The 18,744-nt window shown below is 46.3% G+C and overlaps 1 protein-coding gene across 22 annotated transcripts in view; it reads left to right on the top strand.

Annotated features, from left to right (window-relative positions):
• Vcf2 (VCP nuclear cofactor family member 2) overlaps positions 1–18,744 on the top strand; it is a 152,808-nt gene that overhangs the window by 123,049 nt on the left and 11,015 nt on the right. For 10 of the 22 annotated variants that reach the window (XM_060375231.1, XM_060375232.1, XM_060375227.1 and 7 more), the window contains one exon: positions 5,267–8,231. The exons of 1 other annotated variant lie outside the window; for it this stretch is intronic. In XM_060375231.1, the coding sequence (XP_060231214.1) occupies positions 5,369–5,959 (591 nt within the window). In that variant the 5' untranslated portion in view covers positions 5,267–5,368 and the 3' untranslated portion in view covers positions 5,960–8,231. Of the gene's footprint in view, positions 1–3,233; positions 3,365–4,025; positions 5,157–5,266; positions 8,232–18,744 lie in introns of those variants that run through there. 11 more of the 22 variants (XR_009588454.1, XR_009588452.1, XR_009588453.1 and 8 more) reach the window with 9 other exon arrangements.

The following is an 18,744-nucleotide window of genomic DNA, read 5'->3' as shown; positions in this document are numbered from 1 at the left end:
AAAACAGACTTGAAGCCAAGGTTACTTTGAGCTGTCCATCAAACCCTAAATATTGAGTTTTGTGAACTATTCCATTCTCTACACCATCATTTTTTCATTTTCAAGGTCACCTGTGTCTCTACCGAGTGAGGCACCCTTTGGAGCTGAATCTGATTATACACTTAACTCCTCCTGTGCATCTTAAGACCAGTTGTCAGGGATTGTGGCCAAGATGTTTTTTGAAAGAAATAAATGGTTAATCACATGAACCAAGTCTGTAGGGTAGAAGGCAAGCATTCTTCCCAGTGTAGGCGTCTCAGACTGTTGTTTTCTTTTGTGTGACTCTGTGTGTGTGTGTGTGTGACTCTCTGTGTGTGTTTTGTTTGTTTCCTTAAATTAAGAGAGTTTCTTAGGGACCAGGTGAATAAACATGGCACACCTTCTTGACCTTTGTGAGAGGTGCATTACTGGTATAATCCTGACTGGCTGGCCTAACCACACTTAGTGGCCACTGTGGTTTTTTGCACTGAATTTTCCTGTGACCGACAACATAACAATTAGTCGATAATTCCCAAGACACTGTGGAGCCGAACAGGATAAATGAAGCTTAAGACGAGGAGCAGACAATTGATGGCGATCTCAGGGGAGAAGGACTGCTGCTTGTTTCTTCTTGTGAAAGAGGAAGTAGTCCGAGTTATTGTCTTCAAGTAGCAACAAAAACACAGGTGTGCTGGTGTAATCTTGTAACCCCAGCTAGCTGGGAAACTGAGGCAGCAGGATCACAGGCTCGAAGCCAGAGATACAGAGTGAGTTCCAGGAAAGCCTGTGTAGGGTTGTGAGACTTTGTGAAAAGAAAATGTCAAAAAAGAAGGTTGGAAATATAGCCAAGTGGTAGCATATTCCTACTATATACCAGGCCCTAGGTTCAATACCCCATACAGACAAAAGTGCACATACCCAAATAAATTGAAACCTCAGTAAAATGTCTATAACTGGAATGGAAGATATGTTCTATGGTTACACCCTCAGGAGTCAATGTAAGTATGCAATCGGACTGGCTGTGTCTTTCCTGCTAGTGGAAAGATGCAGGACAGTACCATAGCACGCAGAGACAAATAGCCAGTGACTCAGCAAAGGGATCCAAACAGATGCGATCATAAGCTTCGGTGTCACTCATTCTCTTTGACAACGCTTTATGTGGGATATCCCTGAACCTGGGACAGGCTCATTAACTTCCAGTCATCTTCAGCATGGTCAATCTTGAGTCTCTTACGTTCCACAGGCCCTGTAGTTGAAGTGGACTTGACATTTGTGGCCTTGGTGGGTACATTTCCTCAAATGGGAAGAGTCTCTTGCACTGACTGGCAGCATCCCACTGTGAAAAGGCCTGTGTGTAGTAGGATACAGCTGTGGGCAATTCATGGTCCTTGGGTATGCTCTGAAGCGCTCTGCAGTTGGGTGCAAGTATATTATGGGATGTGCTTGCTTAGTGCTGCAGACTGATTACACGGCATTTTTATGCAGAATCCATGCACCTAGATGTATCAAAGACAGAGTCTGAAGCTCCACAATGAGGACCTGCTTAGGTGTGTGGGCATCATCAAAGGGAAGATGAATCAGGAAGGCATTAGCCTAGTTTAAGCTCTAGCTCGGTCACTGATTTTAACAGTCAGTAGTACCCACAAGGTCTGAAGCTGGAGCACTGCCCAAGAAGCCACTATTGGCCACTGGGATGTGACACATCACACGAAAAGCCACTATTGGCCACTGGGTGTGGCATGTCACATTGACTTGGGCAGTAATAGGAGGCAAGTTATGAGGTTCTTAAATTGGGACAACAGACATTTTTGATTCATTTGTCTTGATCAGTCACTTGGAGGGAACCAGCTGGTGTCAAGGACCTACAAAGGTAAAATCTGAGGCGCAATATGTCGGACTACTGGAGATCAAACTTTGGAATCTTTATCAGAGTTTAAAGAAGAGTGCTCAGGTCAAGTGTACTAAGGCAGGCTTTGCCCCATCGGTCCTAATGTCCTTGTTCCCACTGAGAAATGTGTCATTTTGGTAGAGAACAAAGAATCCAGTAGTGGGCAGTGTGAGTGTATTCCCCAACACTTGGAGAGCTGTGTTCTCAATCTTCAGCTCAAGACCCTAGATGCCTTGGTAATGTTTAAAGCTAGGTGTATTGGTATCAGCAAGGCTCTCATCCATGTACTTGGGAGGCAGAGCAGAAGGATCTGAAGGTGGAAGACAGCCTTGGCTGCATGAGATCCAGGCCAATCTGCAAATAGTGTACAGACATAGCCTGCAGGTAAGAATGGGTGCATAACCATGTAGGGCACTTACAGAAATATCTGCCAGAATCCATTTGTGATGAATAGTGCAAAGTATAATTGCAAGTGAAGGGATATAGTGAGGGACGGGGGATGCTCTCAGGTATCACACAAACCTAGGCACTGCTGTAAAGGCAGTTCAGAGAAATGCTTACCCTTTTGCCACAATGTTTGCTTCATGAATGAGTGTCTTTACCTGGAAGTTGGTTTCCCCACTTTCATCCCAGAGGATTCCAAGTCCTCCTCTGAGTGGCAATGCAAAGGTCATTCTCTGAAGGAGCTTCCCTGTTATCCTGGGCTTGCTTTGTTGGCTCTCTCGGCTACCTCATCTGAGACAGATTGTAGATTCATTTATGGATCAAGACTGAAGCCAAATCAATACTCATTTGTGAGTGTAACAACATCCAACACTTTGCTCCCCAGAAAAGAAGGATCCACAAGGATTCATAGCCCAGACCCTAGAGGACTTGGAAGCTCCACATGAATATCACTGAGTAAACACAAGGAGAACTGTGGGAGCCCTCACCGGAGATGTGGTGTCCAGTGTGAACAGGAGCCTGTCCCACGGCAGGAATGATGGTGTCACCAGTCTTCCACAAAGATTAGGTTTCCCCATGGGCACCCCAACAAAAAATGGCTCCCCTCTCCCAAAACCTTTTAGGAATGCTCAGAACAGAGAGTGCTCAACATCCCTCATTCCCACTCAGCAGAGCCTACCTCTTCCTCTGTGTAAGGTTATAACATGAAAGACCCTGAAAACCATCAGAGTTTTGCAGGTTGGGACGTTATTGGATGGCTGCCACTTCTGACAGGTGGGACCTTGTAGGCCTGGTAAGAAGGTAGAGAGATAATGCCTGTGGGCAGATCTGTACCCCGTAGAATTTCAAATTCCAATTGAGGAGTAACTTGATTTCATTACAGAAGCATTGGCTCCAGGAATGAAGAAGTATGTGTTGGGTGAGCTATTCTGAATAACATGAGGGGAGGACCTTGATCATCAAAGGGAAGGCATATTCCAGAAAGCCATTGTGCTAAGGATCCACAGTTGCCAGGTACCATCATTAAGATATACATGCTGTGATGCTGGCTACTGTGTTTATTTGGATAAGCAGAGGGAAGTGGAAGGGACAGGGACTGTGCAGCCATGCCAGCCAGGGACCTTCTGTGACTGCATGGAAAAGCAAAGTCCAGAGCAGGTGAAAGGAAGCAGTAGTGTCTTTGCTTATGACTTTGAAGAACAGTGACAGACTCCTCTCGCCCTGCCTCTCTCCCTCTTTCTGATACACAAACATACAATCTCTCATGCTCACTTTCTTTCTCCTCACCTCCTTTTATGATTAATTTCCCTCTTTGTGTGCATTTCCTCAATCTCCATCTAAGGAGGCAGGAGGACTGAATGACAGCTGAGTAGGAGTGCTGCCAAGGGTCATTATTTACTATCTACTTCTTGGAAGCAGTTTCTTCACTGACATGCAATAGCAAGCTTACATTGAACACCCCCCCCCCCACACACACACAGAGGTTATCAAGCATGAAAAACGTCTTTCTTCTTGTGTTGCCTCATGCCCCAGAAACTTTTGGGAGCCTTCCTGTAGAGTGGCTGCCTCAGCCTCCATGACTCTCTGACTGTCTTTCAACACTCATCTCATAGAAGCAGGAAGTGATTTGACTGACCATTACCAACTTGCATCTATGCGGCCTCTCTTTCATCAGGCATGTCCATGGAATTTTCACCCCTCGGTTGCACAGCTGTGATCTGTTATTCCTGTCATCTTTTCTGGCATACAAGGCACAGTGTGAGAAGATACAACTGAGGTCAGTTTTATACAAGGGGAACATGGGATGGTTTGTTCTCTGGACTGAGCATATCTGCTTCAGGGATGTAGAGGTCCACAGTGCCTGACACACTGTGACTCCAGACACAGCTTCGTCAACTCTAACTTACTGCTTTCTGCAGGCAGAGGTATGACTCTTATGTTCCCAGCTGTGAGTGGCCACCACCCTCTGTCACTCATGCCTTCCAAGCCCAGATCCTTAGGTTCCCCTTTGTCTTACTACCTGTGTTCCATGTTGCTTGCTTCTTCCATGGGTGAGGAGACTCCTTTTTGCAACACAGCACTTTGGAACTGTCACTCATGCTTCTGGGAAGCAATTTGCAGGCACAAGTGGAAGAACAAAGAACCTGGAATTGCAGAGTGCCAAAATGGAGCTCAGCAGTGGTCACCACAGGCCAGTTGTTGAGTAGAGCAACGAACACACAAGGTAAATGCAAGACCATAATCCAATTGGTGAGCAGTAGTCCGCTCTGAGTACCACATCTGGAAATGTATGTCCAATGATGAATGGTGAGGCAGCTCACTTTAAGGCATTTGCCTAAGCTTGCATGTTGATACACAGAAAAGAGCCACCTCAGAATCAAAGTCTCTTACCAGCAGAATCATTTCATTCTTATCACAAAGAGGGAGGTTTGGTTATGATCTCAGGGCATGTCATGGAAGACTTCACAAAGGCAATTGAGCAGGTCCAAGGACAGCATGGCAAGACAGTGATCACTAGTGTGAAAAGTCAGAGATGGGTGAGTTCCCAGGGTACAAATCCTTGTAAGCCCATAAAATTCTGCCCTTTGAATATATGTAAATGCCCTTAGGAAGAATGGCTGTCACTGTGCATTCATTACAGTAGAGCTGCCTTTGAGAGTTGGGGGAAGTGAGGTGAGAATCACTGGGATTCACCATATGACACCTGCATGAGCTGAAGCAAGAGAAAGAATACCAGTTGCCATGCAGAAAATGCTGCCGGTGTGTCATGCCCTGTGCTAACTGCTCTGGACATGTATCATCTTGAGTAAGCCTCGGAAGACGCCTGGGAGGTGGCCCCACTTTGAAGATGAGGAACAGAGAAAGTGAGATGAATAATCACGGGCTTTCTTTTTCTCTTCTCACCTCTTGTTACAGTCTGGATTTTCCTGGCTGCACACATTCCTCCTCGCTATCGCCTTCACTTTTCCTCCTGGATCCAGGGCTCAGTGTGGCGACCGGCTCAGACTAGACCCCATCATGGATCCACTGCAGAAATGGGATCCACTGTTGATTTCTGTGCCCTCCTGCATGGCCACTGTGACAAGCTCCCAAGAGTCCTCAGCCTTCCCTCAGCCTTCCTCCTCAGAAAAGCTAAGTGTGGGGCTCAGTGGGCTGAGCCTCAGCCCCAGCCCCAGCTCAGGTGTCCCTGCCCCTCTGTCACAGGGGCTGCTCCAGCAGCAGGCCAGGGAGAAGAAGGCCCTGTGGCAGCAGTACTGGGAGAAGCAGGGCTTTCCTCAGAGGAAGAAGGTCTTCCTGAGGCACTCGAGACGCTGGCACCGGGATCACATGGCACCTTACCTGCTTGAAAAGGATGTCAGAGGAGGCAGATCCCAGAATCAGCTCCTCTGCCAGGGCCACGTGCTTAATAGTGCTGGGGTGAGTGGAGAGAGGAACGCAGCTCCCAACCCTCCGTCCTGGGAAATGCTGGTGCAGGGCTTCAGTGGCCTCACCCTCAGCCTGGGAGCCAACAGACCAGGCCCCCTGCCGGAGGGGCCTCTGCAGCAGCAGGAACCAGAGGAGATGTGCCAGCAAAAGAGGCAGCAGGAAAGCATCAGGATGCTCAAGTAGAGGGTGGGAGCAGGCTGAGGTCTGTCTGGCCCCCAAAAGATGGAGGCGAAAACGGATTCAGACAGTGCTGCACTTAAAGCTCAAGAGCCTGGACTCTTCTGATGTCAAGGCAGTCAGCTGCCTTTGGACGAGCCCCAGCGCTTGTGCTAGGAGGGTAACTGTCCTAGGAAAGGCCTCACTTTCCTGCCTATGTCTTTTAGCATGCCTTTTTGGGTATGGTGCAGGGTGTTAACCTGTTCAGAAGAAACCTGGGTACCAGGGATCCCTGAATGCCCATGATGTGATTCACACACTGAGGGTTTTCACTGGTTTTCCTTGGAAATCAGCACAGCTCCTTCCCAAATTTCTGTCAAATCGAACCAACACAACATGTGTATATATGTTTATATATGTATATCTATGTATATGTGTATAGACAGAGAAGACATACCTAGTATATATGTCTTCCACTTGCCTTCTCAATGTGCATTTATTGAGTGATTCCCCACTAGGAATCACTAGGTACTATGGAATGCATGTGCCAGGTAAGAGAGGGAGGGAGGGGAGGAGGGAGGGAGGGAGAGAGAGAGAGAGAGAGAGGGAGAGAGAGAAGGAGAGAGAGAGAGGGAGAGAGAGAGAGAGGAGGAGAGAGAGAGAGAGAGGGAGAGAGAGAGAGAGAGAGAGATTGGCTTGCATCTTCCAGAAACTGAAGCAAGAGAATACAGGCTTAAAGTACCTACCTACCCAGTGTAACTACCTACCCAGTGTACATCCAGTGGTGTGAACCCATGTGGAAGAAGAGAAGTTTTCCTCCTTAACCATGGTGCTTAATGGTGGCTCCCTGGTGGAATTTCCCATGTGTCCACTCAGTTAATGGTCATAGCAGACCTTGACGTGGGGGTTTGCAACTGTGTGCCTTCCCCCTTCCCACTCCTTCCCTCTGGCTCTTAATCTGGTCAATAAAATAAGACCCAGAAGTGGTTCAGGAAAGCCATAGTTTCATTCAGACGAGGATGCAAAGAGATGAGAAGCTCAAGTATGTCTGCTGGTGTGCATGCTGGGGGCAGCATGGACAGTCTGCATGGGCAAGGGCTGTAGTGAAGGAAGTTTTGGGTGGCATCAGTTTGAGCTCAGAAATTGGTGGTAACTGGTGAATGTCCCATGATTTCCTGTAACGACACTGTACTTAACCATGACCTGGCTATACACATACTATTGACTAGAAGCTGGACAGGGGAGCATTTGGCCTTCAGATTTTCCCTTTCTGGTCAAGGGCCAGCAGTGGAAAGTCCTCTAAATGGGTTTATTAGTGGTAGTACTAGGGATTTGTGTGTGCTGTGTTTTGTAGCTGTGAAAGACTCTGATCATCCAAAGAGATCAGCAGGAATAGCAGAATGCATCCTTTGTTGAACTGATAAAAAGGACAGCATTTTACCTGCCTGAGGGCCACAGGGGGTGGGGGAGGAGACAAGACAGGGCTTATTCAAATGAGAAGTTGTCCTTTGTTCCAGGTTTCTGCCTAGCAGCCACTCTGCACTAGACACAGGAATGCCATGTATGCTTAAAGGGAACCTGCTATTAACCTCCAGGCTCATTTTGTCTTGCTACTTGCTGGTGGACTGAATTGAAACCATGATCATGATCGTTCTGGAGCAGTGCCCAGGGCACAGCCTCTGAATGACAGAGACAGCCGGTGAAGACCTTCCTGCCAGCCATTATGGGATACCTTGATACCCATGTGGGTGAAGGCTTATGGTAGGATAACCGCTGTCCCTGGACATTTGGCCCTGAGAAGCAGAGCCTCTTTACTGAGTAACAGCGGGAGCATGTGTGAGACCTGTCACTCTCTGTGCTGTTTGTCATCCTTATTCTTTTATGGCCCTTGACCTGCGGTCTCTCTGTACAGGGCATCACCTCTGTCTCTGTCTGAGCAGAGGGACATGTCAAGGTGCACATGTGTGTTTCAACTTCCCCACATGGAAGTGATTTGCTCTTTTCAAGTCCACAGTGTCCTGTGATTGTACCAGACAGCATGAAATCCCCTGTTCCAACTGTGAAAACTGGTTCTCTTCTGTGAGCACCTGCCTCCTGTTGTTAATGTGTACTGGAATGTTAGCAAGTGCTTTTGTCAGAGATTCTGAAACGTACAGAAACTGTGTAGTGGTCTCCACTCTAATGCTGGAGACACCTTATTTGTTCAAATGAGGAGCTGGCCATTGTTTGTGAGTTTTGTAACTCATTGTCTAAGCCATGCTACTGACTATGTGAAGACTTAAAATTCCATTACAGTCTAGTTTGACTGGTTACTTTGCAATCATTCTCCCATTGAAAAAGCCATGCTTCTTTTTGTTAATTTTTTAACTGTCCCTCTCTGTAATAGGTGTCCTGTTTTCCTCCTATAACATCTTCCCCTATCTCGTAGTCTTTCTGATCTCCCCTCTGCCTCCAGCATCGCTACCTTTCCCTCTTCAGAGCATACAAATGGGAAAGTTTCAAAGAGAGATGTCCTAATAGGAGGAGGGCCATGGAGCCATGCGGCTGAGTTACACCTCCACGTGTACTCAAGTGAGGCACCTCAACCAAGAACAGGATCCCCTGTGACACTATTTGTCCTGGTGGATGCAGGGACGTTTGGTACGATGGCCCAGGCTCAGCGGCCAGCCCCATTGCCCCAGTCCCTGGAAAACTTAATTCGTCTGGATACCAACACTGAGGACTTGGCCAAGAACTCTGTCACAGGCATAGGAGTGGCCACGAAAGCCCTCCCAGATGCTCATATCTTCCCATACAGCGTGGTCTTCTGTGGGGACCAGATAGCCCCATTTGTTTTGTCCTTGGTTATTTGAGTGCTGTCGATGCTCTCATTTGACCACGACTACTGACTTTGCCTCCTTTAATTGCATTTCTTCCTCCCGCTCCAGGCTCCAGGGGTAGAGCTACACAATCGTATTTGTGCTGTATGAGCGTGTGTGTGTGTGTGTGTGTGTGTGTGTGTGTGTGTATGTGTGTGTGCATGTATAGGAACCCATGCCTGTGTGGATAGAGGTCTGAGAATCACTCAGGGTATGTTCCTCTGTTGCTCTCCACCATGGTTTTGAGACAGGTCTCTTGTTCCTGGAACTCACCAGTTTGTCTTGATCAGCTTGATAGCTAGTCCCAGGAAACCTCTTCTCTCTGCCTAGAAGCACTGAGATTGTGGCTGTGCCCTGCCAGGCCTGAATTTTGATGAGCACTGGGGATCCAGCGTCACACCCTCATGCCCTTATGGCAGACACTGTACCTGCCCACACGGATCCCAGCCCTGAGCTGTACAATTTTAATTAATTGAATCTACCCACCTGCAAATTCTACCATCCCTCTTCCTCAGTCGTGAAGCCTCCAACCACAGTGTGCTCCCTCCCAGTCTCTGTCTGCCTCACACTGTTCGGTGGGCTGTTTCCCGGATGAGAAGACCAGCATTTGTTCCCCACACCCACAAGATAGCAGGCAGCATCTTCATGAGCACTATTCAGTGCCTTGGGTGTGTTGTTCTGCTGCACTCAAAACTACAAGCGCCTTTCAGAGGCTGGTGCTAGAGGGACTCCAGTTATGACTTGATTGTTGTCATAGTGACACCACTCATATCATAGTGATACCTTTCATCAGTGCAACGTGACTTTCCTCTATGACTGCCTCATGCCAAGCTCTCACGGCCCCTTGGAAAGAGATATACACTTCCTCACCACACGATTCTGATTTCCTGTCAGGAGAGGGTGAAGATACATGTTTCTTGAATGTCGTGACTCAGCTTGAGGCCCTGTGAGGACTCTGGGAGGGAGGGGGTGGCGGAGGTGAAACCGCTGTGCCAGATAAAATCAATAACCTGGGAGAGCAAGAGATTTTTCTGACAGGATTGAGTGTGGGTGGATGGTTGCCTAGGTTACCAGTTGCGAAGGCCAGGGCTGATGGAGACTGCCTGCCACATGACCATCCTTATTCACAGGATCCGGACCTGAAGGGTAAGTATGAGGGAGCATGCTCAGTATTTCAGAGCCTTCTCAGTATTGGCAGTTTACTGAAGGTGCTCTGAGCATGTTTATGAGAAGCTGATGCATAGAGGACCAGGACATAGGCTCTGGCCACTAGCTGCAGGGGCCATTGGTTCTTGAGTGAGAGTGTGCAGAGGAGACCGTGTCCTTCTCCTCATGGAGGTAGCAAGGTCTAAGAGTAGGGCTGGCCCCAGCGCCACAGATGATATTCTTTCTGTGCAGGTGGCCCTGTTACCTGTGAGCAGGGTGCTTTCACAAAGTGCTGAAGTGGAGTACTGTTCAGGGTGTGTGATCCGATGGTTGGACAAAGAAATTCTGAAGATTGCAACACACACCAAATGCACATGCACACACACACACACACACACACACACACAAACACAAGTATATACTATTATGAGGGCATAGAACAAAGGAAATTGTGGCTTTTCAAACATCATGCCAAATTAAATAATCTTGACTAAAAACAAACAACAAAATATTCGGCATGACCTCACTGCCTTTGGCACCTCCCTGCCTTTGGCACCCGAAAAATGGTCATGTCTTTTTCACACTGACAAAACAGGTCATTGGTTACAGTGAGGTGAACGTTGGTCATGTGTGCTGAGCTATGTTCCAAGTAAAATCACTAACGCTTGTTCCCTGAGATTTGGTAACAAAGGGCTGAACAAAAGCTACCAAGCACAACCTCATCACGAGCTTGAGAATCACAAAGCCCATTCAAGGTTTGTCCCCAGAATCACGAAAAGGGGGTGGGGATAAAAGGAATTGTTTCGATTAGGATAATGTCCTGATTCAGGAGAAACTGAAGACTGGGATGGACACACACCTTGCTGGTGCCTGAAAAGAACATGATGGCTGCCCTGCGAGTACCACTGCATCGCGCCTGTCCACTACTACCATGTGCCCAGTCCCTGTACTTTCATGTGTCCCATCTAGCCACGCCAATAGATGTGCACTGCATTTTGCTACCATCACAGTGACACATGACCAAGTGTGAATATCAAGGTCTGAGAGAAAACAAGATGGAACAAGCTTAAAGGGCATGACAGTCAGATGGGCTAGGAGAACCCCAGCATTCTGCCTTCAGCATCCCCTAATTTTTGTTTGGTTGGGTTATGGGAGGAGGGGCTGGTTGTTGTTCTTGTTGTTGTTTTGTAGTGGTGCCTGTCCTGGAACTTACTTTGTAAAACAGACTGGCAGAAAATTCACAGTGATCTCCCTGCCTCTTGAATGCTGGGATTAAATGCTACAGCCACCACACCCAGCTCAGTCACCAAATTTTCTTTTACTACCTTAGAAACAAAATTTCATATGCAGTGTTTATAATTAGCATATAATCTTTTTAGAAGCAATTGAATAATTACTAATATATTTATAATATTTTGAATATATTCCCTTTTATAATAAAAAATACCAGCAGATAAAAAAATGCTATAAAATTTATGACAGTGTGTTGTACTGTTGCAGACTCAAACTGAAACTTACTTACTTTTTTTCATTCCTAACAGGTGAAAGAACAAATTAGTTCTGACTTATTTGAATTTGATCTGAAAAAATGAAAAATAGAAATGGGAAGTTATACCAATACCTGTGGCAGCCACCTAGTAAATGGAAATTCCATCCTAGTTTACTATCATTATTTGTGGTATGTGTAAATGTTTTCTGTGCATATGATGGTGAGAGCATATCTGTGAGTGTTCCTGTAAAGGCCAAAGCTGTCTCCCTCTAAATCTCCACCTCAGTTTTTAATTTTTAAAAATTATTATTAATTAAGGTATTGGTTTACTTTACATCCTGATTTCAGCTTTTCCTCCCTCCTCTTCTCCCTGTCACTCCATCTCATCTCCCCTGGCCCCCATCTGCCTCAGTCTCCACTCTTAATGACTACCGTGTCCTTTGAATGCAGTCATGAGCAAGTTCAATCAATGCAAACTATTCCCACAGAAACAAATCCTTACAACTATCCCCATTCATAGTGAGGTCTCATGTAGGTATCCTGCTGCTGTGGACATGCAACATAGGGCACACAGAGGACTGAAGTCTGTTCAGGAGGGATGGACAGATGTTGACGATGTTCTTGAAAAGAGCATCCTCATAAGGCTGCAACTTTTCTCACCTTCTTGACAGTGGCAATCAACATCTCCATTCTCTGTAGGCTTACTGAGCCTGGTCTGAGTTTTAACCTACACACAAATGTTGATGCTGTGGGAGGGATGCTGGGATTTCTCAGCAAACCCCAGACTTCCATGGGTTTCCTTTCTTCTTGATGTTTGAGTACATACCACAGAGATGAACTGTGGGAGGGAAAAGCCTCTGGTTCCTGAAGTAAACAGCCAGTCTACAAGGCTTCAGGGCTATTTGTCCATTAGGGTCTGGGGGGAGAAAGGATACCTGGAGAAAGGACAAAGGAAAACACTGCTTTGAAGCCTTCGAAGGGTCTACCCTGCTGCCTGACAGGCATCCTTCTAGGCTGATAGTGAATCCTAACACCCAGACACATCCTGTAACAGTAATGGTTTTCTGAGCTCAGATAGTCCTGTCCAAAAGGGACTTCTGGTTGGTACCTTTTCTAGCAGCTACTGCAGGGACTCTTCTTGGCAGAGTTATTCACATGCCCATCTAAGGGGCAGGCTTGGTCCCATGGGTCCACCCAGTGTATAGCTGACATCCCAAAGAGTGTGGAGAAGAAAGAAAAACAACCTTAGAGAAAAAGACGCCAACCTTCTCTGTCCTCTCTGGCTCTAAGTGTCATGAAATGTATTGTCCAGTGAAATCAACAGAGGGGATACAGGATGGGACATCACACTTGGGAGAAAGTGCATGTGTATAAATGGGTCACCAGAAAGTGGTTCTTGGGGTCTCTGCCAGTCTGTGGGAACATGTCTGTTACCTTGTCTTTCACTGCTGCTGTGCATGGCTGGGGAGAGGCATTGGGTAGAGCAAGCAATGCTTTCCAAACTGAGTTCCTTATATTCCTGGGAACTTGGGAACATGGAGATGGCATCTTTCCTGAGTGTCATAAAGTCAGGTGCTTTCAAGGACATAATCACCAAATTTTTCTGGTTTTCTTACATTTCAAAATTGTGTGTATATATGTGTGTGTATGTGTGTGTGTTCACATAGATGTATGCTTGGGTGCACATGTATATATTAGAGGACAATACAGGGAAGTCTGCTCTCTTCATCCATCACATGGGCTCCAGGAACTGAACAAAAGACAAAAGGCTTGGGGACACATGGGATGACCATCTTGCCAGGCATTAATCTCAGATTTTCATTTCTTCTGTTTCCTAGAATTCCTCTGCTGCTCAATAAGTATCAGAGGAAATGATTTGTATTCTGGACTTAAATATCCTCTGACTGGTAACATTCTAGCATTAATGAGACTCCGGAGGATGAGTAGTATCATGCCTAAGGAAACTCTTCTTTCATTAATGAATGGCTACAGTACCAAGGTCACAGTATTGGAGGCTGCGAACCCAAGCACCATAGCATCAGCTCGCTGGAGGAATGCATATTACAGGGAGACCACACACTCTTTTGAGATAGGAAGTGAGGGAGAGGCTCTGGGTTCATGACTTCTATCAAATACCTTTAAAATCATCTTTACTGGTTCTTTGAATTTTTTTCTTTTTTTATTCATTACAATTTATTCACTTTGTATCCTGGCTGTACCCCTTCCTCATCTCCTCGCAGTCCTACCCTCCCTCCCTCTTTCCCTCTATGTCCCTGCCCTATTCTACTAATAGGGAAGGACCTCCTCCCCTTCTATCTGATCCTAGCCTATCAGGTCTCATCAGGACTGGCTGCATTGTCTTGTTCTCTGTCCTGGAAAGGCTGCACCACCTAAGGGAGTGATCAAAGAGATGGCCACTGAGTTCAGTCAGAGACAAACCCTGCTCCCCTTACTAGGGAGCCTACTTGGAGACTGAGCTGCCTGTAGGCTACATCTGAGCAGGGGTTCTAGGTCCTCTCCAATACATGCTCCTTGGTTGGAGTATCGGTCTCTGCAGGGCCTCCTGGGCCCAGGGTTTTTTACTCTGTTGGTCTCCTTGTGGAGCTCCTGTCCCCTCCAGGTCTTTTATCTCCCCTTTCTTTGACAAGATTCCCTGCACTCTTCCCAATATTTGGTTATGAGTCTCAGCATCTGCTTTGATATCCTGATTAGTAGAGTCTGTGGTAGACTCCTGTCCTGTTCCCTGTCTTCTCCCACTTCTGATGGCTATCCTGTTTGCCCTTCTGAATAAGTATTGAGCATCTTCCGTAGGGTCAATGTATGTTCATCATATTCATCCCCTTACCCCAACTCTTCCCAGATCCACCCAACCTTCCACATTCACTTAAACTTTGACTTTTTTTTTCTTTTTAAGCCCTTGAAGATCAATTTGTGCTGCCTAAATTTTCTTGGATGTGTGGCCATCCAAGGGCAGCTGCACATATGAGCTCAAAGCAGTTTAGACAGCAAGCACAAGACCTCTGCAGGCTCCAGTTAGACCTATGAAATTCCAGAAAGAAGGGTCTGGGGAGTAAAATCAGACATTAATGGTGCTTTTCAGCACAAGGATGAGTACCTAGGTTCAGTAGTAGAAAGCCAGGCCTAGAGGATTGCCCTCAGGATCTTAGGCTTGCTGGGTCACTGACTAGTCAGGTTGGTATCACAAGCCAGCAAGCCCAGCTTAAACACTAACTACACATCTAAGAGAAAGACTGACAAGGGGACCAAACCCTGAAGAATGTGTGAAACTCTAACAACACACATTTCTGCTGGGGCATGTGCAGCCCCTCAAACATGTATCTGCTCACAAAGGACACTTACAGAAACAATGCAGATGCACAGGAAAGGCCATCTGCAGGCATACTGGCCTTAACTTCACAACTTCCCTGTAGCCCCACCTCTAAGCATCTCACCAACTCCTTCCTCTGCTATTTAGAGAAGAAAGTTCATATCCTGTGTGCTTTAGGAGGCCATGCTCAACCATGGCAATCACAGATATATGGTATGTTGGGAGAGTGAACAAGAGACAGAGATAAATAAATAAATACATAAATAAATAAAAGAAAAGCCCCCCCCCCCCCCGCAACCATCAGACTGCTTCAGGGTGATCCAGTGACCTGTGACACATTATTTCAACAGTTAAGAAATTGATTCCTAACAACTCCTAACACTGCTTTCCAAATGGTCAGTGCCAGGGAGGACAACAGATCTTTTAAGATCCAGTTACCCAGATCACAGTCACTGTTCTTCAAGGCAGAGGTGCAGAGATCCTTTTGGCTCTTTGTGCAGAGAACTACTTCCTATTTGGCATGGACAGACAGGCCCTGGTCAAAATGACACTTTGGTGTGACATGAAGGCAATAGCAAAGGAGGAACATCCACTAGAGTCCCCCAGGACAATGAGCTGTTCTTACTGGGAGCTGCCCTTCTTTAAGTGTCTGGTAGAGGGACAGTGACAGCTCATCCAGGGCAAAAGGACCTGTACCATTAGCACTCCCTCTCCATGCCCTTGTCTCTCTCTTTTCTTCCCCTTTCTCCTTGTTGCCACTCTCCACAAGACGGAACTGCATGCATGGCTGAGAATGTCTGGTTCCCTCGCCACTTTCCCTTCCCTGGCTCCCTGATCCAAAAGAGCCACAGGCAGCCACCAGGTTTACCTCTTTCCCTGGGTCATGTGCCCCAATTCCCTAATTCCTGATCTGTGGCTGAGAGGGTCCTCCTTTTCCTGAGAATCTCCAGGAAGATGTTAGTCCTTTGGGAATCTGTGTAGTATAACTGGCTCCTTAGCTCCTAAGAACAGGGAGGTTCTATACACTGAGGCCCTACTTCAGGTAGTATTCTGATAGGAATCAGGTGATTTTCTCATCTTCCACCTCCTCTACCCTGTCTCCAGGGTTTAGTGTCAAAAACTGATCTGACCTTGATGCCCAGAGACTGAGAAAAGAAAAATGAAGTGCTTGTCTTTTACAGTGTGTCCTTTATACCTGCTCCCAGACCAAGAACACTCATCTTCTAGTAACACACTGACCTATAGTTGTGACTTTCTGTTCTACTTCCCCCATGGAAATTTATGATGTGCCTGTGAGATTTTTCATAGTCACACTTCCCTCACTTAGGAACAAGGCTCAAAAGGGAGAGGGGTTTCATATATACTGACCAGGTTCCCTCACAGCAACCCCTCTGCCCTAGTGGTTGCTCAGGACATCCCTGATGACCCATTCTATGTGCACACACAAATCCCTGATCAATACCCATGTTCTATGGAATAAACACCCACATTATTCAGCAAGACTTTTACATATGAGTCTTTCTCCCCATCCCCAGTGCTCTCTTGCTGCTCCCTGTCGTATATGGATGAAAACCCTCATTCACAAACTTGCTCAGGAAAATGGGGAACCATCATGAGCACATGCTCCCCTTTTCCAGGTGGCTATGGGCATTCTTGTTACACACCAGGTACAGATCCTTTCACCTATGACTGATCCATGTTATAAAGAAAGTAAATTTCAGACTTTTGATTTTATCAGGGAAGACTCAGAAGCCAGATGCAGGGGGTGAAAGTCTACTAGCTCAGAGGCAGAGAAAGCAATCAGTTGACCTTCCTACTTGGCTTACTTCCCAGAAAGAAAAAGTTCTTCCTGTTTAGCTCAGGTCCCAGGAAGAAGAAGCCCTTTTTCCTTCTTTACACTGTCTTAAATACCCTCTAAGTCAATGTCCCTCCTTTCTGTTTTACTTATGTTCTTTCCTTGTCAGCTGCTTACTTGTTCTGCCTCTTGACCTGGTGGTTGACTTTATGTAGCTCTTGGATTGAAAGTGTGTGCTAGGGCTGAGCCACACCACAACTACTTGTTTACAGTAAACAGAATCAAAGATCAAAGATCAAAGACTGAGCCACACCACAGTTAGAAACAGTTTTTGCAGTTCACAATGTCTGTGTTCGCAATGGGATCATATATCCTGCAACAGACCTGTTTCCAATTGCATCCATGCTAGGATCTCTCCACCATCTCCAGTGAACCCCGAGAGCTCAGAAAGGTATCTACACCATTTTGAGTGTTTGCTCCACACATGAGGAAGGGTTAATGCCTAGCCTTTGGTGTGCACCTGGTCTGGTGAGGGTCTCACTACAACTGGACCAGGTTCCAGCATGCTGCTGGACAGAAAGTCCCCCTGGTGATATCTGGCCACTGAAGGTGGAAAGAACAGAGAGAGGACCTCCTGACACTATCTGATGATTTGACCATTAGAGGGAGTTCATCAGACTGTACCTTCGTGGGCCAAAGCCCTTCAAACTTCCATTAAGCTTCTCCTCACAGTCCTGAGATTTCTTCAGACCTTGTGTTCTATTGACAAAGTTTGTCCCACTTTTTGTTGAGACAACCATGAAGGACATTGGGTGTGCCTAGGGTAATGGGAAAGGACCTCAGATGTCCAAGATGTTCTGTGAGCATAAGACAATGCAGAGAGCATGGGAGTTGAGAGCAGTCTGTGCTGTTCTTGCAGAGGACTAGGTTTTGGTTCCAGAAACCTTCGTGCCCAGAATTCTAGCATGCTCCATGGTATCACATGGCTTATTATGGCCTCCATGGTCACTGTAGTTACATGCAGATCCAGTCCCCTACCCACATACACACAACTTAAATAAGAGGCATTTTAAAAAATATTATTCTCTTGATTCAATATGTGTCTAATACAATCCAAGCATCATTAGCTTTATGTCACAGTTTTCCTTTTTTCCCATTAATTTACAATAGATTCTTTTCTCATATAATGTATCCTGGTTATAGTTTTCCCTCCCACTACTCTTTCTAGTTCCTCCCCACACCCCCTCCTCTGAATCCACTGCCTCTGTCTCATTAGAAAGTAACAAGCTTCTAAGTGATGACAACCAAACATGAAAAATAATATAAAACAAAACCCATCACATCGAGACTGGACAAGGCAACCCAACAGGAGGAAAGAGTCCCAAAAACAGGACTAAGAATCAGAAGCTAACTCATTTTCACAGTCAGGCTTCCCATAAAAATTCTAAGCTAATAGCTATAATATATAAGTAGAGGACCTGGTACAGACCTATGTAGGGCCATACTTGTTGCTTCAGTCTCTGGGAGCCAGTATGCATCCTGCTTAGTTGAGGCATGAGATCATATACTCCCGGTGTCCTCCATACCCTTTGCCTCTTACATTCTTTCTGCCTCCACTTCCATGGGATTTCCTGAGTTTTGAGGGGAGAGATTTGATGGAAATGTCCAGCTTAGGCTCTTTCCCTGTAATGTCTGGCTGTTGGTGTCTGCATCTGTTTTAATCTGCTGCTAGACAAAGTCTCTCTGGTGATGACTGGATAAGGCACTAGTCTGAGTATATCAGAGTATCATTAGGAATAATCTTACTATTTTTTTGTTTTAAAGACGAGTAGTGTTTGGTTTTACCCTAGGTGTCTGGACTACCTAGTCTCTGGTTCTTGATTTCCTAGCAGTGTTGGGTTTGGGATCTGAAGTAGGCCTGAAGTCAAAGCAGGCATTTGTTGTCTACTTCCACAGGTTCTGTGCTACCATTGCCCTAGCATATTTTGAAGACAATATAGAAGTGTCAAAGTTTTGTGGCTTGGTTTGTGTCATCAAGCCCCACATCCCTGTTCTCTGCAGAGTACCACCAAGGAGACTAGAACACAGAGGTGAAGGTTCCTCCCTTGACCTCTTCATGTTCAATTAATTGTGTGGATGTTGACCTTCTCAGTGGAGCCAACCTGTAAGCATGTGGTGAGCAATCCTTTTTCTTAG

Source organism: Meriones unguiculatus, chromosome X (genome assembly GCF_030254825.1).
Source record: "Meriones unguiculatus strain TT.TT164.6M chromosome X, Bangor_MerUng_6.1, whole genome shotgun sequence".
Classification (NCBI taxonomy): Eukaryota; Metazoa; Chordata; class Mammalia; order Rodentia; family Muridae; genus Meriones; species Meriones unguiculatus.
This window is presented reverse-complemented; position numbering and strand designations above follow the sequence as displayed.